The sequence below is a fragment of the Ictidomys tridecemlineatus genome, chromosome 15 (assembly GCF_052094955.1).
Source record: "Ictidomys tridecemlineatus isolate mIctTri1 chromosome 15, mIctTri1.hap1, whole genome shotgun sequence".
NCBI lineage: Eukaryota > Metazoa > Chordata > Mammalia > Rodentia > Sciuridae > Ictidomys > Ictidomys tridecemlineatus.
The window spans coordinates 14,419,331-14,434,051 of NC_135491.1; the positions used below are offsets into that span (position 1 = coordinate 14,419,331).

The 14,721-nt window shown below is 50.4% G+C and overlaps 1 protein-coding gene across 3 annotated transcripts in view; it reads right to left on the reverse strand.

Annotated features, from left to right (window-relative positions):
* Positions 1-77: 77 nt before the first annotated feature.
* Positions 78-14,721, reverse strand: part of Samd4b (sterile alpha motif domain containing 4B) — a 41,439-nt gene continuing 26,795 nt past the window's right edge. For all 3 annotated transcript variants that reach the window (XM_078032088.1, XM_078032086.1, XM_078032087.1), the window contains 10 exons: positions 9,722-9,961; positions 9,107-9,216; positions 8,862-8,948; positions 7,784-8,123; positions 6,636-6,721; positions 6,080-6,198; positions 4,933-5,131; positions 4,637-4,760; positions 2,519-2,602; positions 78-2,311 (listed from right to left, as the gene is read on the reverse strand). In XM_078032088.1, coding sequence (XP_077888214.1) covers positions 2,283-2,311; positions 2,519-2,602; positions 4,637-4,760; positions 4,933-5,131; positions 6,080-6,198; positions 6,636-6,721; positions 7,784-8,123; positions 8,862-8,948; positions 9,107-9,216; positions 9,722-9,961 — 1,418 coding nt within the window. In that variant the 3' untranslated portion in view covers positions 78-2,282. The remainder of the gene's footprint in view (positions 2,312-2,518; positions 2,603-4,636; positions 4,761-4,932; positions 5,132-6,079; positions 6,199-6,635; positions 6,722-7,783; positions 8,124-8,861; positions 8,949-9,106; positions 9,217-9,721; positions 9,962-14,721) is intronic.

Sequence of the window (14,721 nt, forward strand, 5' to 3'; positions counted from 1 at the left end):
CCCCCCCCCCCCCCCCCGCCATGCTCAAGGACCTCAGATTGAGGCACAGAAACAAGACCACTAGGTTTCCCATGAAATGGAACATAACAAAGGTCAGAATCTTTTTTGTTTTTGTGTTTTTTTTTTTTTTTCCAAAATAAGCCCAGACCATTAAACAAGTGAACTCCAACAAATAAGTCTTCTCCAACAGCGAGAAAAACTATACAGTTACTCAAAGCTGATTCTGCCAGTGGGGCTGGGGACAGAAGTAGGTAGGAAGGGTGAAATCATGGAAGGAGGCCTGGGGGCCAGGGGGTGGAGGGGAGCAGAAGGTCAGGGTCCTGCCCATCAGAGTGGGGCCGCCTGCGTCCTACACACTCTGCTGTCAGGTGGGGAGGGGGCAGCTCTCGCCTCCCTTTGTGTGTGGGAGGGTGTCCCTCACCACCTCCCAGTGCCAGGCAGGGTCAGCTCACCCTGACGGGGAGTGAACAAGACAGAACCAGCCAGGGAGAGGTGAGGGTCCCATGAGAGGGACACCCTGCTGATTCCAAAACGAGGTGGCCCATCCATCCCACTTCCTGTGGCTAGTGGGAAGGGGGCTGGAGAAGCCCTGGGAGCTTGAGGGGAATGAGCAAAGGCACAGAAACATGGAGGGGCCGGGGTGGGGACTTGCATAGGTTGATGAGTGTGCAAGAGGTACATAAATAAACCTGACACCCCACCCAGCCCGGCACTGGGAGAGGAGGTGGGAACCTGGAAGCAGGTTCCCAGGGCCACTCTACCCCCTGGCTTCTTCCCCCTCCCTGGGCTCAGAGCCAAGGGAGGTGCACAGACCAGGAGGGTAGAGGCAAGAAGGTCTGGGGAATGGGCTGATAGTGCACAGGGAGGGTGGTGGTTTTCAACTTTTTTTTCTTTTTTTGGTTTTTTGTTTTTTTCCCAACATTTGTATCTTTAATAACATACACAATGGTTACCAGCCATATTCATAACAAAAGTTATTCATAAAATGTATCTAAAAATAACATTTTTTTCCTTTTCGGTGTGAAAAGCTTGAGAACGTCCCAGTGAGAGGGGTAAGTTTAGGGGGAAGAGGAGGTTGGAATAGGGGGACCCTGGCTTCCCCACAGTATGAACCCCCAAATCCCCTCCCTCCACCTGAGCCCCAGCACAAGCCCTCATCAGGAACAGGGACCAGAGGGTCTATGTGACTCCGGGGCTGGGATGCACCTCTGGATTATGATATAGTGTTGCACTTACATGAGGTCATGACATAATGGGGAATGGGAAAGGCTGAAAGAAAAGTGGGGTGCGGCGGGGAAAATAAACAAAAACCAAACAATCCCCTTTCCCTTATTCCTAACCCCCAAGTCTTTACCAACCAGACCTGGGAGTAAAGAAGGGTGTGTACTGTTGGGGGAAGGGGACGTTAAGGCAACAGACTTCCTGACCTCACCGCTGCCCTGGCTGCCCACCGTCAACCTCTGCATCAGAGAAGCCAGGGCTAAGGGAAAAAGGGAAGGGTGAGGGGGGCTGGAGGAGTGGGCTCTGCCCTCTCCACTCAAAGTTCAGGCTCCCCCACCACTATCTTGGCTCAAAGAGAGGCCTGGGGATTCTAAAAATGACAGGGAATGATCGGAGAGAAAAACCGTTAAGAACTATATAAATATGTATCTTAAATAGGCCTAAGAAATTAATTGTAGAGAACCTCTGATAAACAGGGCAAGAGGAGGTGAGAGAGGAATGTGGTTCCTGTCCTTAGGGAATGATGGGAATGGGGAAGGGCAGACAGTGGAGAGGGGAGGAAGAGCACTTCCTCTCCTCACTCTTTTTCTCCCCAGCTCCTCTCCAGTAACATCATGGGGAGGGGGTTGCCAACCCTGCTCATTGGTCCCTCAATATCAAAGGTTTCTGAGCAGGCTCCACAAGGTAGCGGTCAGTTTGTCTGGGAGTCTGCTCCCTTGGGGAGGGACAGGTGATCAGCAGTCTGGAAGAGGCAGGGTTGGGACAGGCCCAGGTGGGGGATATGGGAGGGAAGATGAGGCAGGCGCTCTGACCAGTCCCTGCCCCTTTGATCCTGGCAGCCCTCTCTGTCCCCTGGCCTCAGCAGAGATCCCTCAACGGGCCTGGGAGTGAGCAAGGCATGTGCCAATGTTAAACAAAAGTTAAAAGGGTGAGAGAGTAGAAAAATATTAGAATGTATAGCTGAGCCAGCCCACCCTCTTGCTGCCGCAGAGAAGCCCGTTGGGGGTTGGCCCCCGCCCGCCGCCCGGGGAGCCTATGGGTGCGCTGGGCTGTGGGTCCCGTCAGATGGTGGAGGTTTTGTCTGTCCCATCTGTGACAAGAAAGGGAGGAAGGGAGGAAGATCAGGAGCTGGCAGGAGGCCCAAGGAAAGGCACTCAAGTAGCCTGTGATCCCAGGCAGGCCCTCCCTGGAGTCTGGCCTCCCCTTGGGACCCTTAGGATGACTCTGAGTTGCTCAGTTTCAGAGATGGAGACGCTGGGTAGGTGGGAGCTGGGTCAGGGAAAGAGGAAATGCTCACCACCCAAGGCGTGTTCTGTCATGCTCAGACACAGAGACTCCAGGGTGGGATTGATCTCCAGGTCAGGCCCAGGGACCGGGCAGTCTGGGAGGGAGAGAGGAGAACGGAGGTGGTGAGAACTGACTGGGTGAATACGAGAGCCAGGGCGACAAGAATCAGAAACAAGCTCCCAAAGCATGCATTCATATGGATGAAGGACATGACTGGGAGGAGGGAGGAAAGGGTGACAGGCCTGGGGTTGTCACAGAGTAGGCAGGAGACACAACAGTAAGGACAAAGACTTGGCAATGCAAAAAGCTGGACTTGCAGACAGAGGAAGTGACTGAAGCTGAGGGAGCTTTCCTGGAGGCCACACACAGGCTGTGACTATTTTGGACACAGATGACACCATGCCTTGGTCAGTCTGGGCACCTGCCTTAGATACTGGGCAGACCCATGCTCCCTGACTGGTGACTTGTTCTCTGTATCTGGTGCAAAGGCTAAATTAAAACTCTTCCCTGTTCCCTCTCGGACTTACTCCTTTGGATCACTGGGTGGGGCAAAAGACTTTCTCCTTTGGATAGGAGCAGGTGGGAAAAAATAGGACAGCAGCCATGGAGCTTGTCCTCAAACTGCTTCCCCAAAAGGTCCTCATATTATAGCATGTGGGCAGTAGCCAGGTCCCCGGGCAGGTCCCCTGACGCCACGCTATACTACTTAAAATCTTCTCTCAGCTCTTTGCTGCCACTGGGAGGAAGGCTGAGCTTCTGACCTGAATTCAGAGAGCTGGCTCCCATCTCCAGCCTCACCTTTCATCCCCAGCCATCCAAACCCTGAGCTCAGGTCCTAGCAGACTTGTCACACAGGCTGACACTGATGTAGAAAAAGATGGGAATAATATTAGAGCTCTAATATTATTTCTACTAGAGTAGAACCTAATATGCAGGTGGGAGAATTAAATTTCACAGTGCAGAAAAGCTTTCTGACAGAGCCTTGCACACAGCATACTAGGAAAAGTTCTTATTTTTTGCTCCTATAGTTTATCCAACCACTCACTTAACATCATTTACAGATGGTTTCCATGTGCCAAGCCCTGTGCTAGAGTGAAACTATGGGGGTTCCCTGGCTCCACAGGTGGCAGTTTGTAGCATCTCATAAATTAATAATCCCCCTGTCATCCCAGCAGCTTGGGAGGCTGAGAAGGAGGATTGCAAGTTCAAAGCCAGCCTCAGCAAAAGTGAGGCACTAAGCAACTCAGTGAGACCCTGTCTCTAAATAAAATACAAAATAGGGATGAGGATGTGGCTCAGTAGCCCCTGCCTGACTTCAATCCCTGGTACCTGCACCCCCCCCGCCCCAAAAGAATCCTGATTGTGGTGGTGAATGCTTGTGATTAAAAAAAAAAAAAATTCCTATTGATGCCACAGTTAGGTCACCTATAAATCTAAGATCTCTTCAGGGCATCATCTGTCTGCAGATGACCCACCAGTGCTCAGCAGTGGGTCAGCCAAGGTGGAAGAGCCAACTCCACCATGTTCAACAAGAAAGGGACTGTGACTGTGTGTTCCTGATCTCTCTCTTGCCCACTTGACCCTCCTCCTGACCTTGCATCTCCAGGCTGGTCTCTGAACACAGGTAAAAGCCCTTCTACTCCAAATTCCCTTTATAGGTAGAACCTCATCTAAGAGGTGGAGCCTACTGGCTCTTTTGTGGTCACTGGCCTCTGAAAGAATGCAAAGGGCTGATTGGCTGATACAGGACTCCCTTCCACAGCAACCTCACACTTTAACCTCTCATCCCTTAACCTCTTCCAAAATGAGTGTTTAATGATCCTATGAAGAGACAATAATGATAATAAGATCATTGCACAAGATATGGAGATAGAGTGTTGGTAAGTGGTAAGAAAAAAAGGTAGAGGTAGAGAAAGAGAGAAAGCAGGACTTCAGAGATAAAACTGAAACAGAGGGGGAAAAAAAAAACCCTCTCCCACAACAGTGGAGGAGATGGGTACCGAGAGATGGGAAGTATGGAGAGAAATGCTCACGCAGTCGGGAAGGAATAAGGAATGTAAGATCCAGAGAAGAGAAAGGCCAGGCGAGTTGGTTGGCAAGGTATAGTCCCAAAGGTGGGGTACCTCACCTGGAGGGAACATGAGAATGGCCTGGGGTGACGAGTGGACTGGGAGCGAGTGGGTTCGCTGCACGGAGCTGCGGCTCTGACTGGGCATGCTGTTGCTGCCTCCAGGATTGGCAAACCACAGGTTCTGCATAGGACATGGGAGGATAACAGAGAGGGTGAGTGAAGAAAAGCCCAGGAGTGAGCTGACAAAGAAGGACCCTCCCCTTTAGTGGGGCCCAGGTGCAGAGTCAGATACATCCCAGACACCACCACTCCAACCCCAGTAGTACCAGGGCTTCCACTTCCTGCAGGCTCACCTGTCGGCCCTGGCCCCCGAGGCTGGGGCTGGTGAGGGCATGTCGAGGGGAGACACCCCCAATGCCCGAGGGGCTCAGGAGACCCATCCTGCCAGGTGGGAGGGCCCGGGGAGGCATTGGGAACTGCCGCTGGGTCCGTCGGGCCACCCCCATCCCCACAGAGCCAGCTATGGGGAGTGAGTTGGAGCCGAATGCCCAGCTGTGAGAGAAAAGGCAAGCTGTTAGCTTAGGAGGATGGGGCCCATTGGTCCACCCCTCCCTTCAACTTCCTCCACAGCCCTAATGGGTCGGATACATCAAGACTTGCTCTGAGCAAGGATTCCCTGACAACATCTCTGCATCACACATTTCTATCTCCTCCTGACACAAGGGTACTCCAAGAATAGAGACTGGGAGTATGAAAAAGTTTCCTCACTGTTCACTCAGAACAATTATCTAACCTTCGTTTCAAGAGAGAGATTTCTACTATTTGGTACAAGAATGGACTTCAGGGCTAGAGCTGTAGCTCAGTGGTGAAGTGCTTGCCTGTCACATGTGGGGCACTGGGTTTGATCCTCAGCACCACGGATTTTAGAGCCCACTGCACACAGGTGAAGAGGAAAATGTAGAGGGAAGGGGCCTGCTCTCTAGACATATACTATTTTTTGCCAGTTCAGTGTCTTAGTTTTTTTGGTGATGCTACAGATTGAATTCAGGGACCTCTGCCTGCAAGGCAAGTGCTCTACCATTGAGCTATGCCCCCAGCCTTTGTATCCTATTCTGGTAACAACACCCTTGTATTCTTTCCTTTTCTTTCTTTTCTTTTCTTTTTTGGTACTAGAAATTAAACCCAGGGGTGCTGTAGCACTGAACTACATCCCCACCTCTCCACCCCCAACTTTTAAAAAATGTTGAGACAATGTCTAAGTTATTTAGGGACTTGCTGCTTTGCTGAGACTGGCCTTTACTTGCAATCCTCCTGCCTCAGCCTCTCAAGTCACTGGGATTACAGGAATGTGCTACAGCACCTGGCTCATTCTGATTTTCTTCTAAGAAAGTTCTTCACTGGGTGATTTGAATAAATACAACCAGGATCCCAGCCCAGACACATTTACCCCTCTAGGCACCTATCTGCCAATCACAAGGGCCTAGGGAGAGCATTGCCTACCCCTTCTGCTGCCGGTAGTTCTGCATGTCCAGCGCAGCTTTGCGCGGGAATGTCCGGAGGAGCTTCAGCACTTGCTGTTTCCAGGACAACAGTCGCTTCTTCTGTGTCTCTGTGAAAGCCTAAAATTGGGGGAGGGAGGGTTGCTTCTTTGATACCTGCTCTCCATCCACTGCTTAGGTGTTCATGCTTGCCTGCTCTGTGCCAGGAGATGCTAGACAGAGGTGGCTGTGCTCCCAGAGCTCACAGCTTAGCAGCTTATCACATGCAGTGATAACTGTGCAGTCACCCCTCCCAGTGAGGGCGTAGAGCAGGAGGCACCAGAAACCCAACTCCGCAGGAGCAGTCGGTTGAGGGTGTCTTTGGGTCCCCATACAAATGTCAAAACAGAACGGAGGGGTTAGCAGTAGGGAAGGGACTGCTTCTGATAAGAAGGCTCTGCAGCCAACACTGGTAAACTGAGGGCGTGGGGAAGGGGTGGATGCTAGAATGTTGGAATGCTGTCCTCTGAGAGAGGAAGCAGCTTTTCTCTTCCTGGGAGCCCTATAGAGGGCATTACCTCATGAGTCAGGCACTTTTCGATGAGCTGGAGGTAACTGGTGATGTTCTCCTCGTCTGGTCGGGACACCAGCAGCTGGGTGCACACTACAGGACATAGGAAAGAACAGGAGGTTAGCTTTCAGCCTCCCCAGTCCCAGCCAGCTGGTGCAGGAAGAGGAACAGGAGACGTGGGCTGGATAAGTCTCCACTCAGATTACCTGGGTTATTGTGAAAAATATATAATTAAGCACCTATCACAGTGCCCGGCACGAGACAGATAGGAAGTCAATAATATCTCATTTTAAATTTTCTTATTGGCAATGCTGGGGATTGAACTCAGGGCCTCACACATGCTAAACAAACACTCTACCACTATGTTACATCCCCAGCCCTTTCTATACTTTGAGACAAGGTCTTGCTAAGTTGCCAAGACTGGCCTTGAACTTTTGATCCTCCTGCCTTAGCCTCTGAAATAGCTGGGATTATAGGTGTGTGCCACAACACTCATTTTTAATTTTTACACAGCAATAATCTTGTTAATATGAGCATTTTTGGCCTGAGAAACTGAAGGCCCCAAAAGATTGAGTCACTTGTCCCAAGACCACAGAGCTCTAAAGATCTGGATCCAAGTAGGAGGTCTGTTATGCCATGCTATCTCAGGAAAGGTTAAATCTACCATGAGATTCATTGTCCCCATCCCCTAGATGTTTGTTCACCCTTTACTGCAGGCAGTCTCCTCTGACATGTTGTCCCGCTATCAGCTCAAGCTTGCCCAAGAGCAGGGACCTTGCCACCCTTGACTGTGGGAAGCTGATACTTTCCACAATATTACACCCACCAGAGGGCTTTAAAATGTTCTGTTCCCAGCACTTAACTTGAATTTGACTCCTAATGGTTGATTGAGTACACCTGGCTTTCTGCCTCAGGAGTTTTGGCTTCTTGTTGTTTTTGGTACCAGGGACTGAACCTAGAAGTGCCTAACCACTGAGCCACATCTCCAGCCCATTTTTTGAGACAAGATCTTGCTAAGTTGCTTAGGGCCTCACTAAATTATTGAGATTGGCTTTGAACTTGCAACCTTCCTACCTCAGCCTCCCAAGCCACTGGGCATGCACCACAATGCCTGGCTTGCCTCGGGATTTTGAACTAGGCCTTAGCTGGCCTTACCTTTGCCCATCACCCGTGTAAACTGGCTGGGGATGTCTCCGTCAGCAACAGGAGCCGGCGCTGGCTCGCTGCCATCAGTGGGAGCTGGAGCTGGTGGAGGGGGATACTTCTCTGCAGCCGGAGGGTCCTTGGCCTCAGTGCCCTTGTCCGTGCCAGGGTGGGCTAGGGGAGGCTCAGCACCTGGCAGCAGTGGCTCCCCCCGGCCCCCATCCTTGGCAGTAGGGGTGGTAGTGGTAGCAGCCACAGTAGCCTGAAGGACACTGTAGGCCTTGATGGGGGTGATGATGATCTGCTGCAGCTCCTGTAGAGCATTCCGCAGATTCCCACCTTCTAGCACATCCTGCATGGGAAGGACACAGTTGGGGTCACATATAGACCTCACAGTGAGACAAAAAGAATGTTTACACAAGTGGGGCCAGATGGCTTGGAAAACAAAGGGTGGCACTCTGGATTCGTAGAGAGGGCAGGTAAGGGCACTGCCAACACACATGCAGACAGGTACATACTTGTATGCATATGTTCCCTCTTCCCCTTGGCGTGGAGGCCCACAGCACTCAGGAAAAGGGAGTCTAAAGCTGGGGTCTCAGGGATCCAGCCAGGAGGAACCAGAGATTCAGAACAAGACACAGGGTGGGCAGGGACAGAGGGCAAAGAGCAGGGAAAGGGAGAAAAGGAAGGCAAACAGGCTGATGCAGGAGAGTGAGTGGGTAAGAATCAAATGGAAAGAGAACACACACAGACACTCTCCTTCACCAGACAGACAGATCAGTCAGAAAAGGAAAAACAAAAGGAAAAAGAAGGGGCGGCATTAGAAGAGACATTCTGGAATCACAAACCAGGGCCAACAGGGAGGGAAGCCTCTTAACAACTAGCAAGGGAGCCCTTTGATGCCAACTTGCATATGGACCCTAGAATCTGGCTCCACAAGGTTGAGGCCACTGGAGGTGAGATCTAAGGAGAGAAGAGGCCCAGAGGAGAGATGGCTGGGCAGCTGGCAGCAAGGCGGACCCAAAGCCTTTGGTCTCCTAGTCCCATTAGGTAGCCACTGGACTTGGAGATTGGGATATCAGGTTCTCACCTTCTCTAGGGACTTGAGGACACTCTGCCTCTCACGCAGCTTCTGGATACTCAGGGCTATCTTGTGGCGGGCACCTTTGGTGACATTCTACAATAAGGACAGAGAGAGAGACAAGAAGCTGGAAATGGGAGAGTGAAGTAATTGGCAGTGTCCCAAAAGGACCAAAGAGACAGGAGGCTTGGGTTGTAGGGGTAGTGCCAAATGGTACTGCCCCTGATACCTCCATGAAGTTCCCTCGGCTTCACCTGTGACTCCAGGTGCTGCTCAGTCAGTGTCATCATCTCCTCGTAGCTCATCTGTGAGAAGAGGGCTGCATATTTGTGCAAACGGAGGCTCTTGAGCCACGAGGGCACATCTATAGGAAAGGAGGGAGAGAGGTAGGTCAGGAATTTGGTGACCAGACAGGGGGAGGCTTTAGGGAGGGACCGGGCAAAAACTATAGGCAGTCTTAAGAGCTCCAGAAAACTAGGAGGGGGTGGGATCATAAGCTACTTCTTCATCTACTCAGCAGGGACCTTTCAGGTGCCTCCCCTGGGTAGGACACCTGACCCTTTAAGATGTCAGGATGACCTCAATGACTTCTCTAAACATCTTCCTGGAACCTCTATCAGTTACCTGTCCTGGTCGCCTTGTCAGATAATAACTGTTGAGGGTAGGGGCTCCTTCCCCATCACACCAGGGCCTACAAGGGTGGGGGTGGGGGGTCTCAGCTCTGTCTTGAACCCAAAGTGTAGGGACTATCTACTTCTCACAGACCTGTCCCCTCTTCAGGGAAGGCAGGTGACAGGCAGAGCAGTTTTCTGTCCTCTAAGCTCAGTGGAAGCCCTAGAGCGGGGCCTGGTTCGCCCTCCTTGTTGTACCTTTCATACCACTGCCGTCCTCCTGGAAAGTGTTCCGGCTGGAGCCCTGCTCCTCCGTCTGCTCACTGCCAGAGGAGGCCACGCTGCTCTGGGGCGAGAGGGGTGCGTGGTCGGGCGTGGTGAAAGCAGCCCGAGCACCGAGCTCCTCTGGACTTGGCCACTCACCAGGGGCCTGAGGGCTCGTAGGGATGAGTGACATGGAGCGCTTCAGTGGGCTAGGGTGGATTTGGCAGGGGAGACCTGGCCAGAGATGGAGAAGCAAGAGGTCAGGCTTGGGTATTGGACTACAAGAGACCAAGCCCTCAATGCTGTGATGGCACTCAGAGCCACAATCCTCCAAGGGGAAGGGATTGTGGGGTCCAAGAGATATCCACCTACCAGATACTGAGCATTCCTTCACCTGAAGCCCAACTCCCTAGCAAATGGTCAGCCACTTCTCTTGACTATACCCACTCCCTGCTAGGCTAATCCAGCTGCAGCATATGTGGCTGGAAATTACTGCTACAGCCTCCTCACTGTTTTTTTTTTTCCTTTTTTTTTTGGTACTGGGGATTGAACCCAGGGGCATTTCACCACTGAGCTACATCCCCAGCCCTTTTTAGTTTTTTGAGACAAGGTTTTATTGAGTTGCTTAGGGCTTATGAAATTGCTGAGGGCTGGCCTCAGAAACTTGCAGTCCTTCTGCCTCAGCCACCTGAGTTGCTGGGATTACAGGCGTGTGCCACCCAACCTGTCTTGCCTTCATTCTTGCCTCTTACAGTCCCCTTTCCCTCCAAGTAGCCACACTAATCCTTGAAAAAGTTCAAATTCTGATCAAGATGGTTCCCTGCTTAACTTCATGTGGGTCCTTCATGGTGAAAACAAAATTCAAGCTCTTCCACATACCTACCTAGAAGGTAAATAAGCCCCTGCTCACCTCTGACCTCTCATCTCCCACACTCAGCCCTTGGTTCAAGTCTTTGTAGCTTTCACCTCTCCTGGATCCCCATTTGCCCCTGGAATACTCAAAGTCTGTTGTAAATGATTTTCTTGTGTGTGTTTGTGTGTGTGTGTGCATACACACACTTGCGCACACGCATGCATGTGGTGTTGGGAATGCCAGGCCTCACACACACATGCTAGGCAAGCACTCTACAGAGCCACATCCTTAGCCCTGAACTTGCTCTTTCTTCTTGTGCTTTTAATCTCAGCTGTTGGCTCTCTCAAGTCTCGAGATCTCAAGTGTCACCTCCTTTGGCCTACACTGAACATTCAATCTTAAATCACTGCCTCCCCAACCCTTAATCCCAATTACTGCCTTATCTTCTTGCAGCACCTATCACTACCTGAAATGATCTTATCTAATTATTTGTTTACTTGCTTATTACCGAATCACTTGGCTGGAATAGAAGACTTGTGATAGCAGGGACTTGTCCTCTCTTAAACAGCATTCTATCCTTAGCAATTATAGTGGGGGCGTAGCCCAGAAGAGTTGCTTCATTAGTACTTAGAGATGGATAAAGTATGTGCTCCGTGTCATGTCACTGGGCCTCACATCTCTGTTTTTTCTCTGTATTGAGCCCAAACTGGCCACCCATGAGGTCTGGTGGCTGAAGGTAAACCCAGGGGCCTCTTCCATAGGATATTTCACACTCTCTTGTCCATCCTATTTCTGAGGTAAACAGGGTGATCCAACATTTTTTTTGTTTTGTTACTGGGCACTGAAGTCAGGGTGCTCTACTACTGAGCTATATCCAGAGCCTTTTTCATTTTGAGACAGGGTCTCAGTAAGTTCCCAGTCTAGCCTTGAACTTGCCTAAGCCTCTCAAATTGCTGGGATTACAAGCCTGCATCATGGCACCCAGCTACCACTTGACTTTTGTTGTACTGGGGATTGAACCCAGGATTGCTTAACCATGAGCCACATTCCCAGCACTTTTAAACTATTATTTAGAGAGAGGGTCTTACTAAATTGGGGCCTAAGGTGTTGAGGCTGATTTGAACTTGCAATCCTCCTGCTTCCGCCTCCTGAGATGCTGGGATTACAGGTGTGTACCACCACACCAGTGATTTTTAACTATTCCCAAAACAGGAGGGGATCCCATAGGCTCTCCTACATATCTATGTGCCTTTTCCCACTGCCCAGCCACTGCTGTCCCACCTTCTCCACCAGCTGCTTTTGTCTCCACACTTCATACAAGCAGCCTTTCTGTAGCTGCCTGGTGATGATGTTTGCCGCTCTCCTCACTAGCCAGCCCCAGGCAATGGACTGGGGGGTTGTGGATGACAGGGACCGGCCCAATCATTTCTGCAAGCCCAGGATTAGGCACAGGGCATGACACACAGAAGTGCTTCAATAGTTTCATAAAGGATAAAAGGATGTTAAGGGGACCAAGATGCCCTTGACACAGGGAATTCTGAAGTCCCTCCCAAGTTAGCTGAGAGGAAAAGAAAAGTAAACAAAGCTAAAAAGCCTGGGTAGGTAAGGACATCAAGGCCCAGGAAGCTCATGCCCTTTGCTCCAGTTCCCACAGGGAGTTGAGAGGCAGAGACACGGAGCCGGGGCCTTGCTTTCAATGGAAAGGCTGGGGTTCTTGCCAGTGTTCCACTGACACCCAGTCCAGGAAGGAGGGCCAACCTGGTTGTGCAGGACCCAAAGCACCTTCTGTCGCTATCTGTGACAATACTGATGCTCATAGCCAGGAAGTCACCTGAGGGAGTGGGCAGTTCACGGGCTAACCCATAAGGCCAACTCAACCTGTCCCTGACAAAGACCTCTGGGATCTTCTACTTAGGGTTTCCTCCAAGTCTCCGGACTCTTTTGGCCTTAGTTTCTGCTCCACTTGGGACTTCTAAAGAAAAACGGCACACTTTGGGCCTGGGAGGTTGGAGAATCTCAATAGAGGCCTTTGTGGCTGTCTTGGTGTCTCTAGCCTCCTCCTTCCTCTCTTCTCAGCCAACAAGAGGGCAGGCGAGGCTGAGAGGGCAGGAAATTATTCTGATTGGCATGACATGTAGTTCCTAAGGAACCCTGCTTGGCCCTGCATTGGGGTGGAGGCTGGCCACAGCATGAGAATTATAAAAACAGGAATGCTGGCCAGAGATCCGGGGCCTCGTACTCTCCAAGAAACCCTGGTTTGTCCTTGGCAGCGCCCCAAACCCACCCTGCCTGCCCTCCCAAGCCAATCCTTGCTTCCTACTCAAAAATATTTTTATGGTTTCCTGTTTCCTGCAACTGCCTGAAATCCAAAAGCTTGGTCTTGTCCCCCTGCAAGACTGTGGCCCTAAGAACTAAGTTCAAATCTTGGCTCTGCCACTTTTGAACTGTGTGCTTTTTGGCAGATCACTTCATTCGCCCCTCTGCCTCCATTTCCACACAAAGTCCTTAGCACAATGATAGGCACTTGGTAAACATAAGTATCTACTACTGCTATTACTCATGTAAATTCATCACAGCCGTACTTGCCATATGCTGTCCCCTCTGTCACTTCTGTGCCTTTGATTCACGCTGTGCCCTCTGTGTGGAATGCCCAATTCTTTTCTCTTTTGGTTCAAGCCCCTATTCTAACACTAGTCTCTAAAGTTGCTGGGGAGGTGGGGAATGGAGATGTAGCTCAGTGGTTGAGCATTTGCCTAACATGTGCAAGGTCCTAGGTTTGACCCTTAGTACTGCCAAAGGGAAAAACAGAACCAAAAACCTGCACAGATGTGGAGAGGTTATCCTGCATGGGTGACCCTTCCCTATAAGGTCTGAGCATATATCTCCAAGAGGGTCACATCTAGGTGAAGGAAACATAAGACAGTAATTCAGAGTATAAGCTCTGGAGCCAGATTGCCTACATTTAATTTCTAGGTATACCATCTTGGGCAAGTGACTTCACTGACTCAGCCAAGTTTCTGAGTTTACAGATCTAGAGTTCTTAGAACAGCTCCAAGCAGTTGTGTATGTTTGCGTGTGTATGTATGTGTGTATGTGTGTGTGTGTGTGTGTGTGTGTGTGTGTGTGTGTATATGTTAACTGTATATAAAACTGTATTTATTTTTTGCAGTGGGGGGATTGAACCCAGAGGTGCTTTACTACCAGTCCTTTTTATTTTAAGACAAAGTCTTGCAAAGTTGCTTACAGCCTTGCTAAGTTGCTGAGGCTGGCTTGCAATTTACCATCTTTCTGCCTCAGCCTCACAAGTCTCTGGGATTACAGGTATACATTACTGTGCCTGGCAGCGTCCAACATTTTTAAACCAGAATTATCATTATTAATATATTCTCCCAATAGGGATCCAGGAACTATGGTGCTCTAAGACTGAAAAAGGAGGCCCAAGGCATCTCAGGTTGCCAGAATCCCCTGGAAATGCCCTCCTATCTTTCTATCTTCCCAGGTTGTTATGAGTTCCTAGGCAGGCTGACCAAGACATCGACATTAACTGTGGGGAAAATAGCCTGGGCGGGGGGTAACTGATGTGCACATGGTACCAGAGAACTGGACACTCCTGGGATTACAGGCTTCATCCCCCCTCTGCTGACACTTGTGACATTCCACAGCAGCTCTAACCAGTGCCTGCTGAAAGGGACTGGCCACCATGAGGTTGAGTCATGGCCCCTTGCCTCAACTAGGGTCATGCTATGTCACCATGACTTGGAAAAACCACCCTACCCTCTCTTACCCTGTTCATTTCGACTAACATTTCAAAAAGGCACTGCCAAACCACCTCCCCCTGCTCACCCAGCCTCCAGGGCGCTTATTAAGCCTTTCAAGCCCACTTAGTTGGCAGGACAGCACAGTGATCAGAGGCTGGCTCTGGCATCAGAATGGTTGGGTGTGAACTTTGGCCAGTTCCACCATTTGTTCTATGTGCGACCTTGAATATGTGACTTTGCTTTTTTGAGTTCCAGTGTCCTCATCTGTTGAATGGGACTAATGATATGACTGTCATGAGGATTAAATGGGATCATATCTGAAACAGTGTTTATTCAAAGAATGCCCAGGAAATAAAATTGACCAAATTATTTTATGTGCATGT